Source organism: Chironomus tepperi, unplaced genomic scaffold (assembly GCF_022539635.2).
Source record: "Chironomus tepperi strain 1889 unplaced genomic scaffold, CSIRO-AGI_Ctep_v1 contig_359, whole genome shotgun sequence".
NCBI lineage: Eukaryota > Metazoa > Arthropoda > Insecta > Diptera > Chironomidae > Chironomus > Chironomus tepperi.
In genome coordinates, this window is record NW_027226481.1 from 4,213,560 (window position 1) to 4,232,483 (window position 18,924).

The 18,924-nt window shown below is 23.7% G+C and overlaps 1 protein-coding gene across 15 annotated transcripts in view; it reads left to right on the top strand.

Annotated features, from left to right (window-relative positions):
• The window catches only part of br (broad-complex core protein), a 91,372-nt gene extending 79,658 nt beyond the window's left edge, over nucleotides 1–11,714 (top strand). For 4 of the 15 annotated variants that reach the window (XM_070646050.1, XM_070646048.1, XM_070646040.1 and 1 more), the window contains exon 9: nucleotides 10,965–11,707. In XM_070646050.1, coding sequence (XP_070502151.1) covers nucleotides 10,965–11,377 — 413 coding nt within the window. In that variant the 3' untranslated portion in view covers nucleotides 11,378–11,707. Of the gene's footprint in view, nucleotides 1–5,282; nucleotides 5,671–10,964 lie in introns of those variants that run through there. The other 11 variants (XM_070646047.1, XM_070646045.1, XM_070646046.1 and 8 more) reach the window with 8 other exon arrangements.
• The last annotated feature ends 7,210 nt before the right edge of the window (nucleotides 11,715–18,924 follow it).

Sequence of the window (18,924 nt, forward strand, 5' to 3'; positions counted from 1 at the left end):
CATTTTTAATTTCAAAAAGGAAAATTCTTTCGTTATTTTTTTTAACAATTTGTGATCGTCTAAAAGACTGAAAAAAGTGAAATTTCGATGAATGCATTAAAAAACACGAACCCAATTAGGAGAACTATTTAACAAAAAAAAAAAAAAAATATACAATTTATGGTATAAAAAATTGAAAAAAAAATTACTAATTTATTTTTTTGACCTTATTTTCTCAATTTTTTGTATGAAAAGAAATTTAATAATTAAAATTAGGCGCTTAGCGAATATATTTAATCAAAACGAAAAAAAAAAATTGATATGTGAATATTAAATATATATTATGAAAAATTGGCCTCCAAAATTTGTGAAATTTGAAAAGTCTGAAACATTCGTTTAATACCAAAATCTTTTTTAGAAGAAAATTTGATGAATTATAATGGAACGAAGATGATGATGAATTTTTTCTTACTTATATATTATATACAAATTGAGATAATTAAATGTGGATTTTTTGGGGTTTTCGGAAGGAAATTTGTAAAATTTGATTACAATTTAGCTTGAGCTTGATTTACAAAATTTAATTTGGGGCTAATTTTCTAATATTTTAGATGAGATGTGACCATACATCTGTGATCTTGTCCTGATAGTACTGAAAATTTTGGTTTTATTCAGATCTTTAAATTAAAGTCTCAAAAATAAGAATTTAAATTTAAAATTTAATTCTAAGATTCTTAAAATTGATCAAGCCAATCTAAAAATAAGTTTTAAAAATTGATAAATTTCCACCAAAAAACCCACAAACTTGTAAATTAATATAATAATTCGTGAATCTATTAGAAAAAAACACAACAAATGAGAATTTTTGTTCTGTAAGAAGAGCTTCTTTAATGGATACATAAAAAAAATTAAATTTAATATAATAATTTTTGCTATATCTTAATTGAATCTTTCGGGCTATAATAATTTCAAAGATTTTTTTATACGTTAAATAAATTAAAGAAAGTAAAACATAGAAATATATTATTTTATTTTTATTGCTTTATTTAAGTGCATTTACGTACATATTAAATTAATTATTAATTTTTCAATTAATTTCCTTTGTTTTTTATTTGCAATCTATCGATGCATTTTGCATTTTTATGGCTACAGAAAAAAATAAAATGTTTAAATTATTTTTTTTTCTGTGCAATTTTTTTCCATTCTCATTAATTATTTAATTAATTGTCGTTTTGTCTCTCGAGATGCATTCATGTATGCATTTATATATATTGTGATACACTGAGGAGAAATTTACATTTTCGGCAATAAAAAAATCTTTTTGTGATTTTACTAGTATTTAAGGAAAATTAAGTGATCTTTTAAGTCTGTCGAAAGGTTTTAAAAAAGTGAAAATTATGTTGAGGCTTAAAAAACTTTGGAATCTATTTTGGCTAGTCTTTGAAAATTTTTGGACTTTTATATATGATGAAAAATTGAATTTAAAATGTCAGACTGAAAAAAATTTAAAAATATATATTTTTTGGTAAATAACTATTAAAAATTTTACTTAAATCCACAAACTTTTATTGATTATTGTGGATAATTTGAGATCTAGTCTTGAAATTTGATTATTTTTTGGAATGGAATTTCAAAATTTAGTATTTAATTTTAAAAGAAATCGAGCCTATAAGGCTCATCAGAAAAAAATTCTCTCAGTGTACAAATCCATACCGCATAATTGAAAGCATTTTTATTGTCCGTTTAAAAAAAAATATTCAGAATTGATTAATTACGATAAAGTGGAGACATTATGCATTTAGAAATGACACTGACTGTCATTGAGACTGACTTTAATGTGTCTGCATTTTATGTTAGCATAAAAAAAATTTCTCTCTCCCCCCCAAAAAAAATATATATAAAATAAAAAGCTCATGAGGATATTGAAAAAAAAAATGCAACGATAGAATGCAATTGTTATTTTTGTAGCTGAATTTTTTTATTTTTATTTTTTTTTTCATTTTTTACCAATTAATATAAATATATATACATATAGAGATATATAGAAATCTATATATATATTTTTTCAATCATGAAAAATCAATTGTTTCACCTTCATATATTCAATATATTCATCCATTTATTTTTATTATTATTATTAATTTTTTTTTGTTAGAGCATTCATATTCATTCTCTTTTTGCACAGTTGTATATGCATTAAATACATAAAAAATAGTAAAAAAAAATTAAGAAGATGAAAAAATTAAAATTCATTTTTAATGTTTCCACTGTTTTTTCTCACTTCATTTTTTTATATACAATTTACATAAATGATAACGATGAAGAAAGAAAAATTGCTAATTAATTAAAATGAAATATGTTTATTGTAATAGTACATAGCAAATAATATGAAAAAAAGGATCGTCAATATTGAGAATTGCACACACACAAATACAAAAGATAATTTTTTTCCCTATAAGTTTTCCGTTAGTAAATGAAAATACACATACACAATTATTAATAACATAACTGAAATAGTAAATAAAATTACAGAAAAAAAATAATAAAAAAAAAATACTTTTTGTGGATTGAAATTTTTTAAAATTTTGAGTTTTTTATTTGCTTTGTTAATTGATTTTCAAATGGGATTTCAAAAGTTACATGCTCAAAAACTGCAATTTAATTTTTCTAGTGACAAAATCAAAATTGATTTCAACATAAAAGCATAGAAGTTGCTGTAAATTATATTCATGTCGTTGTATATTACATAGAAAATAGTTACTAAAAAATATGGAAATCAAAATAATTAAAAATGATGTTCATGTCTCAAGATGATTCGTTTGTTGAAAATTTCAGCTATAAGGATTAAAAAACAATTTTTTTAAATTAAAAAATTAACTTTTCAAAATGTTTTAAACTTTAAATGAACTTATCAAAATGTTCTAAAATTCAATATTTTCAAAACTGATTAAAATTCTTCTTATTATTTTTTGAAAATTAATTCCTAAAGTCCCCGTCAACTTAATTGAATTTCAATAATTTCCAACTTCCAGAATACATCAAAAAAGTGTGAACATCAAAGAAAATTTTACAATAATTACTACGAAATAATGAAAAATAGTTCCTAATAAAAGGTGCATCAATTACAGTATACTAATAGAATAATAATCATAATTGTCACATTTTACATACAAACAATATTGCATATAGAAAATAATAAAATTTTTAAAAACATTTTCCTTTCAATTGAAATTCAAGATTAAATCAGTTTAAATTTTGTCACTGAAAAATATAAAATTTGCTAGTTTTTGTTTGAATTTAGTGATTTTTGAACATTCCTACAATTTAAGATTCAACAGGAATCGTCATCTCCAAAAACAGTGCAAATTCAAAATCATCTTTGAAAAAATTTCAATATCCACAAAAAGACACAGAAAAAATTCATTAAAACCATAAGAAATGAAATAGAATTAAATGCTGTATAAAAAAAAAAATTGAAATTTACACAACAAATATGTCACAATTTATTAAAAATACAATAGAATTGAATGAGAAATCATTGATAATTACAGTTTATGTTGTAAGAATCTAAACTTTTAAAACAGAATTGATGATAAAGTATACACAAATACACACACACAGTAACACAAATACATACAAGAAAAAAAAATATTTCAATAGATTTTTAATTAAGTAAATGAAGAAGTTGATTCTATGGAAAATTCACGACTTTTGTGAACTATTTTTTGGTGCTGAAATTTTGAGAAATTAGTCGAGACTTTGAGAGTTAAAATGAACTTTTGGATGAAAAAATTGGCAAAGTTCATCATTTTCATTCAAAATTTTTGATCAGTTGACTTTTAAAAATCATTCAAAACAAAATCTAAGACTTAAATTTCTATATTATAATTTCACAATCTCCAAAAAAAACCTGGAAAAAGCTTCTTCAACTTTAATGATGATAATTATGAAGATGAAAAAGAGTAATGGCTATAGAATTTTAAGATAATGCACATTAATTTCAAAAAAAAAAAAAACTGATGATTTAACTTTGACAGAAAAAAAACAAGCAAAAAAAAAAACTGAAAAAATTCTTTGTTGAATTAAAATAAAAAATCAAACAAAAAAAAATTATTTTTATCAAAAATTCATAAGAAGAATAAAAATCATTTAAAAATAAATGGAATTTTATGTTAAATTTAATGCATCTATCGACGAAAAAAAAATTATCGACAGAAAAAATCTCTCTTTACTTCTTGTGCTGTTCAGGGGATTTTTTTTCCTTTGTGCTTTTATTTCTCTACTCGTAATGACAATAATTTTTTATGATTTTTATTTATATTCTAGGTGAATGATGTTCTCTGCCTTTTTATAACTTCTTCTATTGTCTGACTGTCTGACTTTTTTTACAAACCTATTATATATTTTTTTTTTAATTTTTTCCTCCTCTATATAAATATATATTTGTAAAACTTACAGCCATAACAAATTTTGTTGTCAAATATTTTTGATCTTATTGATAAATAAGCGTTCTTAAGAGTTGTAATATGAGTTATATATACAGACTAAACATTTGTATATATGCACACTTATGTCGAGACTTTGTCTTTGTTGGGCAGAGTTGAATTCAATTTTTTGTTTTATTTTGTGAGGCTTTGAAATGGAGAAGTTATTTGTCAACTAATTGTGGTTATAAGGGGCTTTGATCATTATTTTTGAGGAAGATTTTGAATTGTTCATTTCAAATTTACTCTAAAATTGTCGAATTTCTTTCAATTTTATTTTAAAAATTTCAAGAATTTAAAATTTAATTGAATTTTAATGATTTAAAACGTTTAACAAAATTTAAAATTTTTACATGAATTTTTTTCATAATTAAGGCTCAAATTCTCAAAATATCTTCAAAAATCAAATTAGCAATTGATTATTAAGCTAATTATTACAGCCCATCTGTCCACAAATTAAGTAATTCAAATCTTCTCCATTCAAATCTCACAAATGACATTCAAAGCAAAATAATACCAATATATACACTATAATTTATGTTATAGAGAGAAAAACAACCGATAAAATTATTAAAATTTATTTTTATCTTAAAATTTAATTCAAAATTCAATGAAAAATAATATTTTTAGTGGTCGGAAAGAAGCATTTATAACTAAATGATAAAAAAATCTACGAGCGTCAAGAGTCGAAAGTTATTTGTTCGATGAATCAAAATCTAAAATCAATCTATAAACTAAAAAAAATCTAAATCGAAACAAAAAAAAAAAAAAAAAATTGCATCACAAAAAAATTTTTTTCCGTTCCAATTATTTTTCCAGGCTGTTCGCCGAAAAAACTGTTTTCATGTCAACTGTGCGGCAAAGTTTTATGCTCAAAAGCGTCGTTGAAACGTCATATTGCTGATAAACATGCGGAACGTCAAGAAGAGTATCGTTGCATCATATGTGAGCGCGTTTATTGTTCTCGCAATTCATTAATGACTCACATCTATACGTATCACAAATCGAGACCTGGGGAATTGGATATGAAGGACATAAAATTCTTTTAGGAATCTAAATGCACATTTAATACAGATGATCACATTACGCCTCTTTCAACTTTAACTTTGCTGCCTCATGCTAGACAATTAAGACATTATCAAACATTCTCAAATTCAAGCAATTATTCTGCTGCCTCTGATTGGTCAACTTTGCTATCGTATACTGTTGATTATGATATGAGATGTTGCCATCATGTTGTCCCGTCGTCGTCATTTTATGATCGTCAAGGTTAGCTAACAAAAATCTACACACTCAAAAAAAATCTTAAAATTAAATCGCATCGCATTTGAAAGTTTCACATTCTTCTCTTTCTGCCTCCTTCTGCCTTTTTCGCTCTTTCTACTTTCTATTCTATTACTTTATTCCTATTTCTCTTCTCTTTTTCAATCTCTATACAAATAAAATCTTGAATTTTCTAAAAAATTTTGCTCGATTTTTCTCGCCTATTTCGCTCATCATTCTCGCTTCATCATTTTTGCTCGAAATACAAAAATAAGCAAAAGGATTTGATAATAAATCTTGTAGTTAATAAATAATAATACCTATATTGTAAGATAAAAGTTAAGTTTAAAAAATTTTATTACAAAAAAAAGTAAGAAAAAAAAAGTTTAATTTAAAAATAAAAACATCAAGTACGGATACTGAATGAATAGCTATAAACGCCATGAGAACAACCGCACATCAACTATCAACAATTGATAAAATAAATTCTGTCTTCCACTTCTACTTCTCTTGTCTACTATCTCGTATGCATATATTTACTTATAAGTTGGTTTTTCTATCTTCTACTTATAGTCTGTAATATATATTATCGATTATTACGTAATCTATCATCTCTTTTCTCTCTGTGACATAATTTTTTTTTTTATATCGATATGATTGAGTAAAAATATAAAAGTTTAAGTAAAGTAATGAGAATAATATGAAAAGTTTTGTAATATTTGGTGTAATATCTTTTAGTTAAATTTGAAAAGAATTTGAAAATTTATAGATTTTATTTTGGAGAATTGAAGGAATTTTGGGTGAATTGTGATAAAAGTGGAGTAGATTTTTGGTTGGATGCCATTTTGGGATCGAGTTAAACTTAATGACGTTATTGTTAATTATTCAATTAAACAACGTTGATTAGAATTTAAAAATTCCTTAAAAATCTTTTAATTTTTTCGAATTCTCTTACTCAAATTAATTCAAAAATTTGTTTTAAACGTTTAAAGTATAATATTAAAAAATTCAATTAAAATAAACAAAAAATCAACGAAACAAATTAAAAGTTATTTTATTACATTTTAACAAAAAAATCCTTCAATTTCTACAAACTAAAATTTTAAAAATTTTCAAATTTATAAAAAAGCATAAAAATTGTTAAAATAACTTTTAAAAATTTCACCTTAAAAATTAAATTTATCTTAAAAGTAGAAAATTGATAAACATTTGCACAATAAGAATTCTACTATCTATTATATTAGTATATTGAAAAATCTATATTCTCTCTATTACTTACTCACTATTGTTTACTATTCTATAGTTGACTACCTATAAGTTATATTTTAAAAAAAATACAAATAATTAATAACCAAAATGGAAAAAAAAAATATCGCAATATGGTTAAAAAAATAAGTTCTATTCTCTCTATCTCACTCTATCTCACTCGACATATTGCGCATAAAGTTATGAATGAATAAATAATACAATATAATAAATAAATCTCTCTACTACTTCTACTATAATTTTTGATTAAATGCATCTTCCGACAACTATCGTAATTAATTGGTTTATGATTATCAATTGGTTTATAATTTTCTATTGACATGAATGATCAAACTCTCTATCAAATGACAAATCTATCTTGTAAATCTTACTGAATATTTTTTCATTTTTGAAAAATTTATTTTTTAAAGATTTTCCATCCCCCAATAAATAATTATTTTATGCTGATCCCTAAAATACCTCTATATATATTTTTAATTTATTTTTCATTCATTATTTGATAAAATATTTATCCTTTCCATTGGTGTCTATGCTTAAAACTTAGAAGTAACTATGTGTTGTTTTTCATTTTTTTTATACACAAAAAAAGCTTCTTCTTGTTTTTTGTTTCCTATTTATTGATTTTTTTACATTCTTTTAACACAATTAACTGTGATTTTTATTTACATTTTTTTCCCTATAAAAACAAGATTAAGATGATAAGGCTTGGAATTTTTTTTGATGCTAGAAAATTGTGATATTTTGTGATTTTTTTTATAGATGGATTGTGATGATAAAATATTTTTGTAGCTTAGATTGATGTAAGCTTTATGTTTATTTTTGTGGAAATTATTCAATATTTAGTCATAAGTATTGGAATCCGTAAATGTGATTGATAATTGGCTAGTGAAATCTAGTTAAATGATTTTGAAATTTTGAAAGTTGATCATTTAATTTTAAGAAAATTAAATGAATCAATTTCAATATTTACGAGTAAAAATCAAATTTTATTGCAATTTGATGAATTGCTCTGCTAAAAGCTTTTTTCCTGAGCAACACAAATGAAGAAGGCTCTTGAATGAAGCTTTTATGGCTCCACAGCTCTTTTATTAACACCAAATGGTAACTGCTTGTATGCAGCATCCATATGACATCCAAATAGCTGCCAAATAGAGATTTTCTCATTTGGTGTCAATAAAAAGCTTGGCATTGTCTTAAAAGCTCCAGAGGCGAGCTTCTCCATTTGTGTTGCTCTGGTTTGACTGTTGCACAATGACTGATATTCATCAATATTTGTCAACACTTCAAAAAAGCTTATTACCATAAAATTACAATTATAATCACATTCAATTGCCTCTATAAGTTAAATCAAGCATAATAATTGACCAATTCACATCACAATCGAAAATCACTGCCCAAGAAAAAAATCATAAAAATGTCAACATTTTCATAATAATAAAAAAAAGTCCATCCAAGCCTTATAGATAGAAATAATAAAAACTGATGTTGCATGCTTAAATGTGTTGTTTTCATGATGTTATAACTATAAGATGAACGAAAAAAAATTAAAGGATAAAAATCGATGGACTGATGATTGTAGTCTGTCCCCCTTCCATTATACATATACATATTTATTTTTGGTGTTGTTGAGTTATTTTTGATGACCACATGAAATGAAATGAAATTAATGAGAAATTCAATGATGATTAAAAAAAAACAGATGAAAAATATGTCGTTCAAGTATTTGATGTTAATTGTTTTTAAATGTAACAAATTTTTTTTGAAATTTATTTTTAAAATGATCGAAAAATATCATATAAATGTTGTTGTATTTGAAGCAATGTTTCACTATAGGTAGGTACTTTATAATTTTTATTTTTATTTTCATTTATTTTTCTTACAAAAAAAACATAAAAAAGCTTTTAAATAAATAAATTTTCCAGCAAAATTAAAGAAAATTTCGCTTTAAAAAATATTGAAAAAAATTAAATTCTTTTGGCTATTAGTAGAAGCACTCTATCAATAATAAACAAATTTTACTATATTCTTCTACTCTATCTCTATCTCTTTTCCACTATCTTTCTCTTCAAAAATTTTTCTATAAAATTTAATGAATCTGAAACGTAAATTTAAAATGCTGAATAATTAATTATAATAAATAATGATATTTTTTATCTGTTTCGGAAAGTTTCAAATTATTTTTTTTTTTACATTCTTAGTCTCTTACTTTTCTTTTAATTTCATTGCTTCTTGCACGACAAAAATAATTTTTAAAAATTTAAAGCTTTTAAGTGAATGAAATTGAAACTCTGAGAAATTTTATTCAATTTTAATTGGTTATTAATAAGTGAAATGTTATGTAGTTTGATTGAATTCGAATATGAGCTGAATAAAGCCTTGATAGCAATAGTCATTAATATTTTGGATGCTATAAAAGTGACTTTGAGGTAAATTAATTACAATTTGCCAAGGTGTTCTCAAGAAAAGCCTATTTTGAGTCATTACAAATTTAGAAAATTCATATTTAGGCATAAAATTAGATTATTTTTAAAAAACTTAAAGTTTTTCCTCGAAGACTTCAATTTTTTCCGAGAAATTCTTAAAACTTGCACTTATATAAAAGCAATCCGAAAATTCAATCAAAATTGTAATTTAAAAAAATCCAAACCAATTTATCAACCCCAATAAAAATTCTCAGAACAAAGCTTTGCCATTGGATAAGAAAGAAGTGATTTTTATATAAATTATTATGAAAATCAATTTTTCTTCTCCATTTTTCAATTTTTTCAAGCTATTTACCATCAAAACGAGAAAATTTACTAAAAAAAAATTATTTCACTTATGCTGTATAATCCAATTTTTGGCAATAAACAGCAGAACAACAAAATACAATTTTGCTGTAATTATCATTGAAATAAAATGAAAAATTTTTTCACGTTTTGAAGACAGCTCGAAAAAAATGGAAAAACAAAAGTTTGATAGAAAAATTTGTGCATGTTATAAATCTTGTCTTGCATTATTTTCTGTGCTTTTTGTGCTGCTTAATTTTTTCAGTCTACTTTCATTGCATGTCCATGATTGTGCCTATTTTTATGCTACCCATATTGCTTTCATTCAAAGTCATGAAATATAATAATGCTTAGCGTAAAAATAAGAAAAGAAAAAAAAGAAGAAAAATAAGTTAATGCATCATACTTACTACTTTTTTTTATTAAAAAAAAAATCAATGAAAAAATGTCAAAAAAAAAAGTTTGTTTGAAAAAAAAAAGTTTACAGAAAATGATGACGAAAAAAAAAATCGTTTCACTCTATAAAATTTATATACTTTTATTCTAAACTTTTATTTCTTCACTGCTATATATTTTTATTATATATATTATATTCTGACAAGACTGCATAAATCTTTCTTTCTCGAAAAAAATATATTATATTATATATGAAATTAAATTATTTATTAATTGAGCTGGGTGTCTGGTTTTTGGGTGATTTTGATGGACTTCATTGATATTTCTATGGTTGAGCTTACGATTGACAATATTTCAGTCAATTCAGCCAACAGTTTAGTTGATTCAAGTTAGTTAGATGCTTCAAATTGATGTTTTCAATTTGAAACAATCCTGAAGCATTAATTGCACAAGTTAGATCATGGATTGAACTTTATCATTTACAAAAAAAGTTCAATTTATTAAAATTATTAGAGTTAAATTCTCAAATAATACTCCTGAAATTAGAAATAATTCAGAAAAAAATTAGACTTTTTATCCAAAAATTTCCAAAATAAATAACAATCTCAAATAATTCACAGAAATCACCTTACAAATAAATGTAAAACCCCCAATAAAGTCCCTCAAAGCCCCCCAAAAACGAAACCCCAACTCATCAATTTATTTTCTTAAAATTAAATTTTTCCTACAACCAACCAAAATTCAAAAAATTAATATTTTCCATTTTCTTTCATTTTCTTTTCTTCTCAATTTTTTTGTATCAATTTAGGACCCCAAAGTGGTGTCATCTCCCCAACATCATCGAACTCATCACAACACAATAATACTCCCCTGCGTATGCCTGCTCCATCATCAGCTGGTATTAATGAGCCACAAGAGTGTCCATATTGTCGACGAACGTTTTCATGCTATTACTCATTGAAGAGACATTTTCAAGATAAACACGAGCAATCGGATACACTTTATGTATGTGAGTTTTGTCATCGACGATATCGAACGAAAAATTCATTAACGACACATAAAAGTCTTCAGCATCGTGGCTCAAGTGGAATGCTTAAGAGATTACTTAAAACATCAGCGATAAAGAATGTACTTGGTACACATGGTCCACCACATCCGCGGCCACACTTATTTGATTTCGCTGCCGAACTTGGTCAACCACCACCGGGTATTCCACAATAAAAATGCAATCAATTAATGAAAATTGCAAATGCTCTTTACATTAGACGATTCAGCATTGATGATGATATGATGTATGAGGATATGAACGACAACATAAGACATACATGAGACATGCAACATTAATTTAAATTTAAATTTAAATTGAAAAAAATGAAATTCTTTTTTTCGGAATGAGACAATTCTATTTTTAGTCAATTTTAAATGTGTAAATTTTACATGAAAGATGATGAAAAAAAATATACATATTAACAATTTACATATACATATATATACATTATATATATATACTTGCATCAATCAATCAATTTGATGATGATAAAAAAAAATGAGAGAAAAATCTTTTTTATTTCTAAAATATCAAAAATTTTCTAAATATTGATGAAAATATCGTAACGTGATTTGAGAAGAAGAAGAACAAAAAAATAATATTTTGAATTAGTTTATTTATCTCTAAAAACAATTTTTTGAGGTTAGAAAAATTTGATGAAATTAATTCAGTTTATGGAGAAGAATTCAGGAAAAATCTCAGGAATTTAAAAGAAATCGAAAAATTTGAATCGAAAATTAAATTAAAAATTTGAAATAAAATTTTCAATTTTTGACTAAAAATCCAGTAAATAGCTGAAAGTTAGTTAAAAATTGAATTTTAATCCAACATCCATATCGATGACCACACATCATATCGAAACTGTAAAAATAAATCAAAAAAACATAAAATTCTACATATCAAATGAAGGAAAATTAAACGCGTGGTAGCTTCTGTCGCAGGCAGATTGAATTTGAAGAATTGACATATCTCATTTAAAGTGTTTGTTAAACATTGAAATGAATGATCAAATGAAAAAAATATCAAAAAGTGTATTAATGAGATTAAAACAAATGAAATTTTGGTTGATCCAAAATCGACTCATTTAAATGATAAAACACCTCAAAAACTGAATGAATTTCATCAAATTTTATCCTCATAAAAATTAAATTTTTCTATCCTATTCTTCCCCTTAGTTGATAAAATCAAATATGAGATATTGTTTTTTACTTGCATTTATACGCATTGGCGATTGTGCAATATTTTTTTTTAATTGATATTTTTTTATAGAGAAAACTAATATTCATATTGATTTATTAATTTTTTTCTCTTTAATATATTTTTGGGGGTGATTTTTTAAGTGTGAATAATATTTAGTGACAATTTTTCAAACGAGCATGAATTTGTTGATTTATTGACAAATTTAAAGTTGATTTCCACAAATATTACAATTTCTATCACTGGTTGATATGAAGACTGTTGTGGATTTATCAAAAAATTAACTTAAATTATTCACATTTAAAAGATTGTTCCTGATAAATTTTAAATTTTACTATTTTAATGTGGTTCACTATCCAATATACTTATAGAAATTTCACAAAATTTCTGCCAAAATTGAACCACAAAACTTTTATTTTTTTTTAAAACATATATCAAAATATGAAAAAACTTCTCTGAGATGAACAAAGAACAAGAAAATATCATGAAAAAATTATAAATTTTTAAATTTAAAAACGATTTAATGACAAATTTTTGATCATATCATAATGCACACATCAAATGAAGAAATTTAATTAAATTAACAAAAGTTTCATTTCAATTTCTTTAACTTGAAAGAATTTCTCTATTTAAGGAAAAAGATTGAAGATTTTCTGGGAGATTTTTGTGGGGTTTTTAGGTATTAATTTGTGGATTTTTTGGATTCTAATAAAAATTTATCAATGAGTATTAACAGTGGATTTAGAAATCTACAGGGCAAGCTAGAAAGTATTAAAAAGTGTATCAAAAGTTGAGTTCATATAAATTGTAAAATAAAAGGGTATATCGCTAAAAAATCACATAAAAATCCACTCAATGGCTGCCAAAATTTAACTCAAAGTCAATTATATTGAGGATAAAAATTTATAAAATTTCAAACTGCCTCAAAAATTTTCACTACAGCCATCAAATATACAACCAAAATCTACATCAATTGAATCCAAAAAATTATCAAAAATTTTACCAAAAATCCTTCAAAATTCCCCAGAAATACAAAAAGTAAAATGATTTTTGAGAAACACTGTTGACCACATTTTATTATTATTGATAAGAGATAATTAAGGAAAAAAAAAGTATAAAGGAATAAAAAAAAACTTTTTCGCGATTTGATAAATTAATGAATGTTTATTGAGAATAATATAAAGAAGAAAAAAAAGAGAAGAAGTAATTATAATGTTTGTAAAATGCAATTTCAGTAAAGATAAAGTTTTTTCTTTATTATTTTTGACCTCAGTGATTCACCAAATAAGTACAAAAAAATTTTAAAAACATGAAGGAAAAAGAGAAATAAATTGAATATAAGAACTCTGGACATTTGAAATCTTGAGGAAAAAGATGAAAATAATAGTTGATAAAATTTTCAATAGTTAAACACTGAAATTCAAAAAAAGTTAATTTTGTCAAACTTTGAAAGAGAAAAGTGAATGAAAATATTTTGTATGGATTTTAAGGACTTTTGAGGTTTTTTGTATTGAATTGCATGAATTTGCAAGAAAAATTGATCAAAAACCTTAAAATATTCTTCAAAATCCAAACTATCAAATCAAAAGTCTTAATTGCACTCAATACAATTCTGAAGATACCAGCTATTTGAAAGCAGACATGAAAATAACACTCAAAAAGTACAAAAAATAATAATCACAAAGAAAACAAATGATAATCTTATTTAGTTGAATTTATCCAGAATTAAATAAGACAACAAGAGTGATCGTGACTTGAGACTTAGTTTTAAGTCACAAAAATTCAAAAATTTCCATAATTTCTACTAAAATGAAAGAATTGTCTACAAAAACTCAAATTTTTAGGATAGTTTCAACTTTATGAGAAATAAAACCATCTTTTCGGTCTACATGTGCCATAAAACTGAAAATATGACAGTATTCAAAATACAACGGGTCTTAGCTATTTCCTTAATAAATAATAACGAAGATATATTAATGTAAAAACGTAAAAAAACTCCTTTTCTATGATAAAAAAGCTTTACAAAATATTTATACACAGTTCTCTTGATTTACAATGCTTTTTGGATTGTAATTTGGTGCCAAAATTTTCAATGCTCAAAAAATATCACAATTTTCTCAACTTTTCTCTTTTCAAAGTTCTGACAATAGTTCAAAAAATCATGAACTCCTGCAGCTCAAAAAAACCGAATAGTTTTCTTATCAAAACAGAAATTTAATCTTAATTCTAACTACAATTTCAACTTTCTAAAGTAAATAAAATTTTTAAAAAAATAACGAAAAAATGAAACAAAAGATATTTCTGTGATTGAGGAAAAAAATAATCATTTATCAATAATAAAATAGCGAAAAAAAGTAGAGAAAAAAAATTTTCTTTTTTATTTGAAATCCGTGACAAGAAAGAATTGCAAATCTTCAGGGTATTTACCAACTTTATCCTTTCTCTTTTACGATGTTACGAGTAATAAATATTATAGAACTAAAAATTGATGCACAGATTTTTTTTTGAAAAAAAGATGATAAAAATATATAAAAATTGATATTACGAAGGAATGAAGATGAAGAAAACTAATAAATGAGAGTTAAAGTGTAAATAATGTATTTTTGTGCCAAAATTGTAGTTAGATCTTTTTCCAATTTTTCTCTATAAATAAAATTCAAGACAAGAATTAAAGTACGATATTTAATATTACGAAATTGCGGTTTTGAAGATCAATTGGGGTTGAATTTTGAGGTGCAGTGATTCAAGAATGCTGGCCTTAATGGTCAAAATTGAGAGTTCTACTGTTCCTTTAAATTGACAAATTTAAGGTGAATCTGAGAAAAAGTTCAAAATTTTAATTTGAAATGCTAAAAAAATATTTTATTTCATAGATAGACAAAATTCACCTCAATAAATCATGTTAGAGTTGATTTTAATCTTTAAAGTTCAAATAAACCTGATAAACTCGAGCTTGATATAAAATATCAGTTAATTTTTTAATAAACTAATACATTTTGCATCTTTCTGTTTGAATAATAAAAGCATTTCAAATTATGTCCAACATGCATTTGAATAGTGATTAAATAGGTTTAAATCTTATGAATTTGAAAGTAATAGACTAACCTATAATCACATTTTAATTTGAAATTCCTAGATTCACCTTGAATTTTAAATCAACCTTCAAACCTTCAAGCAAAAAAAACTTAAAAAAATCACAAGGAAAATTTTTCTCCAAATATTTCTCAAAAAACTCCGAAAATTTTCCTCACCAAACATTTCATTTTCCTTTTTAAAATCTTTTAAATTTTTCAAATCAAAACAAACATCTTAGAAAAAATTCCTTCTTTTTCCAAATCACAGATTCAAAATCAAAAGAAGAAAAAATTAAAAACTTAATAACGACTATCGACAAGAAAGTTGATCATTGGATTTTTTCCACAAATTGCATATATAGACAAAATTTATTACTAAATCACTATTAAATGAAAATTTTTTATCTTAAAAATGTACTTCTGAACATATCAAAAAATGGAAAAACAAAAAAAAAAGAAATGAAAATGAAAACAAAATTTATTTTGAATGTCAAAATGAAAAGGTCTCACGAACAAATGATGGTGTTGTGGAGTGGATGCAGGATTTTGAGGTATTTCGCTGTTAGTTTTCAATTACGAACAATTTAGTTTAATATTTAAAATTCAAATAAACTTCCAAAAATCAAGAAAAAATTACAAAATTTTAAAACTCTGAAAAGATTTAAAATTAAAAATTTGAATTCTCAAAACAGCAATTTGATAAATTACTCAAAATCTTGTATTTGCTCCACTTCATCATCGATCAAATTTGTTAGAATTTTTTTTTAAAAAATTATTTTAATTTTGTTTATTTTGGCTTTAATTTATTATCAATTTTTGAATTAATTTTCACCTTAAATTTAATTGCAATTATGTTCCTTATTTGATTTTAACAATTAACATAGAAAAAAAGAATGAAAAAAAAAATTGCAACTTTTCGGCTTAAAAATTCAGTATATGTGTATAAAAAAAATTGCGTGAAATTTAAGGACAAAAAAAAAAATATTGGAAAATCTAAAAAAATTACATTAAATTTTGAATGGAAAAAAATCTGTGATTCGTACAATTATTTTAATGTTATTAATTTTTTAAAAATGGTGAAAAAAAAAATTAAGTGAAAAATTGTGAGAGATAAAAAAAAACTTTAAAATTAAAATCTACAAGAACTGATTAGATCATTATTAATTATATTAAATTATTATTCAGACATGGACTTTTATATAGTTTCAAAATTTTAAGTTTCGGCTACCAAAGATTTCTTTTTTTGATTAATTTTTAAAGAATTTTTTTTTCGTTTCTAAATTATTAAATAAAGTACACAGAAGTTGCACAGATTTTGTTCCACAAATCATTTTTGGATACAATTGGAAAATCTTATTTTCAACTTTAAAACATTTTACTTCTTAACATAATACTTTAAATTTATTCAAATTGGGATTTTTTGGGGAAGTTTTGCAGTTTTTTATTGAAATATCAACTGAAATTTTATCAAAATTTGATTTAAAAAATTCTAAATGAACAAATTTTGTTAAAGTTTTAATTGAAAGAATTTCTTTGAAAAAATTACAAAATTAAACCCTAAATACCCCTCTTGCTCCCTCATACATCGCTTTAAAATACTTCAAATCGAACAAATTACAAAAATGCAAAAGAAAAACAAATGCAGACAGCATAAAAGTACACGAAATTAAGAGAAAAATATGAAATAAATGAAATTCAATACACGATTAATGAAAGTTAAATTCCGAAGAAACAAATCAATGAAAAATAAGCAGAAATGAAATGAAATAAAATAGTAACGCGATATACCTCTGTAAAATATACAAAATGAAATGAAAAAATCATCATAGTAATTAAAAGTAACAAGATTTTTTTTTTCAAATAACAATAATAACTAACAGATTTAAAAAAATAATTAAATATTAAAAAAGTTTCTTTGTGCCATTTTTATGTCGACAATTAATGGGTAGAATAATTAATTAAAATAGTTCAGTTTTAAGAAACAGATAAAAAATCAATTTTTTTAATTATAATTCACAATTATTATCACATCTATTTCAAATTTATTTAAGTTTACTTTACTGCTCTTAAGCTCGTCGTCGTATAGTCTTCTCACATATCTTACAAATGTGTATATCATAAAATAAAACTTTTTTTAAGAATTAAAAAAAATGTGAAAAATTTTTGTGTTTTTTTTTCTAAGGAAAATTTTTGAGTGGAAAATTTTGTCGACAAAGTTGAAAAATTTTCCCTTCAAAAACGTTTGTTGTGCTTTGTTGGGTGAGAAACTTTTGAGAATTTCACAAATTTCTTCAAAAAATTAAAATTTAAAAAATTCGAAACTTTAATTTTTTCTTGAAATTATAAAAAATTCCTTGAAATTATTTCTCACCCTCCAGACCAATCCAAATTAAAACTTAAATTAATAAAAAATAAAACTCTGTAAATTTTTCAATGGGAACCGATAGTTTTTTACCGTCAAAAATTGATAAATTAGAAAACTGAGACATAAATGAAGATGAAATAAATAAAAAAATGAAAATATCTACAAGTCCGAATTTATAAATGTAGAAAAAAATTCTTTAAATATGAAAAAAAAAACTTCTTGATAAAGAAATAAATGAGAATATTTAATGAATTATATAATTAATTAATTAAATTAAGACAAATTTTAAGAGAGAAATTTAAATAAGAAAAAGTTTTTTCCAAGCAAAATAAATAAAAAAATAATAAAATAAAATCCTTCGTGTCAGTCGTAAGAAAGCTGAATTCTGATTTCTAAGAAATTATCAATTAGAGAATGGAATGGTTGAAGAAAAAAAAAATATTTACGACAGTTGGGATTTTTAAGGCCAGTGACGAATAGTTGAAATAGTGATGAAATTTAATACAGAAGATACGTCTTTGTACAGTTTTAATTGGGGGCTCTGGTGACTTAAGTATGGGAATTTTTGAAATTTCCAACTTCTATTTTCAAATTAAAGGATTAAATTTGCTCAAAATGAATTCAAATCCAGCACAAAAATTCCTACACTCAAGTCAGATCTCCCCAAAAAATATTTCAATGTACCTCTTTGCATGTGGTTTTTTATAAACTAAACAAGATAAAACAAAACAAAAAATGAAGAAGAGAACGCAAAAAAATCAAATTTTTATTAAGTAAATTTACATTTTCTTTATTTTTTACAATTATTTCAAGTCCTATCTACCTTCATAAAGATTCCTAGACAAATGACTGCTGTTAATTTGACAAAATTTTCAATTCCATCAGTCATTTGACCTTAGGAATAAATAAGCATATTAATAATAGATTATTCTTTTGCAATATTAAATTTTTAGTTGACATTTAGTGATATATGTGAAAAAAAAAATCAAGTAATAAGAAATGATAAAAGCACCTCTTTAATAATTTTTAATTTACAATTATTAATATTATTATTATTATTATTTTTACTTCCATAGATTTAAAA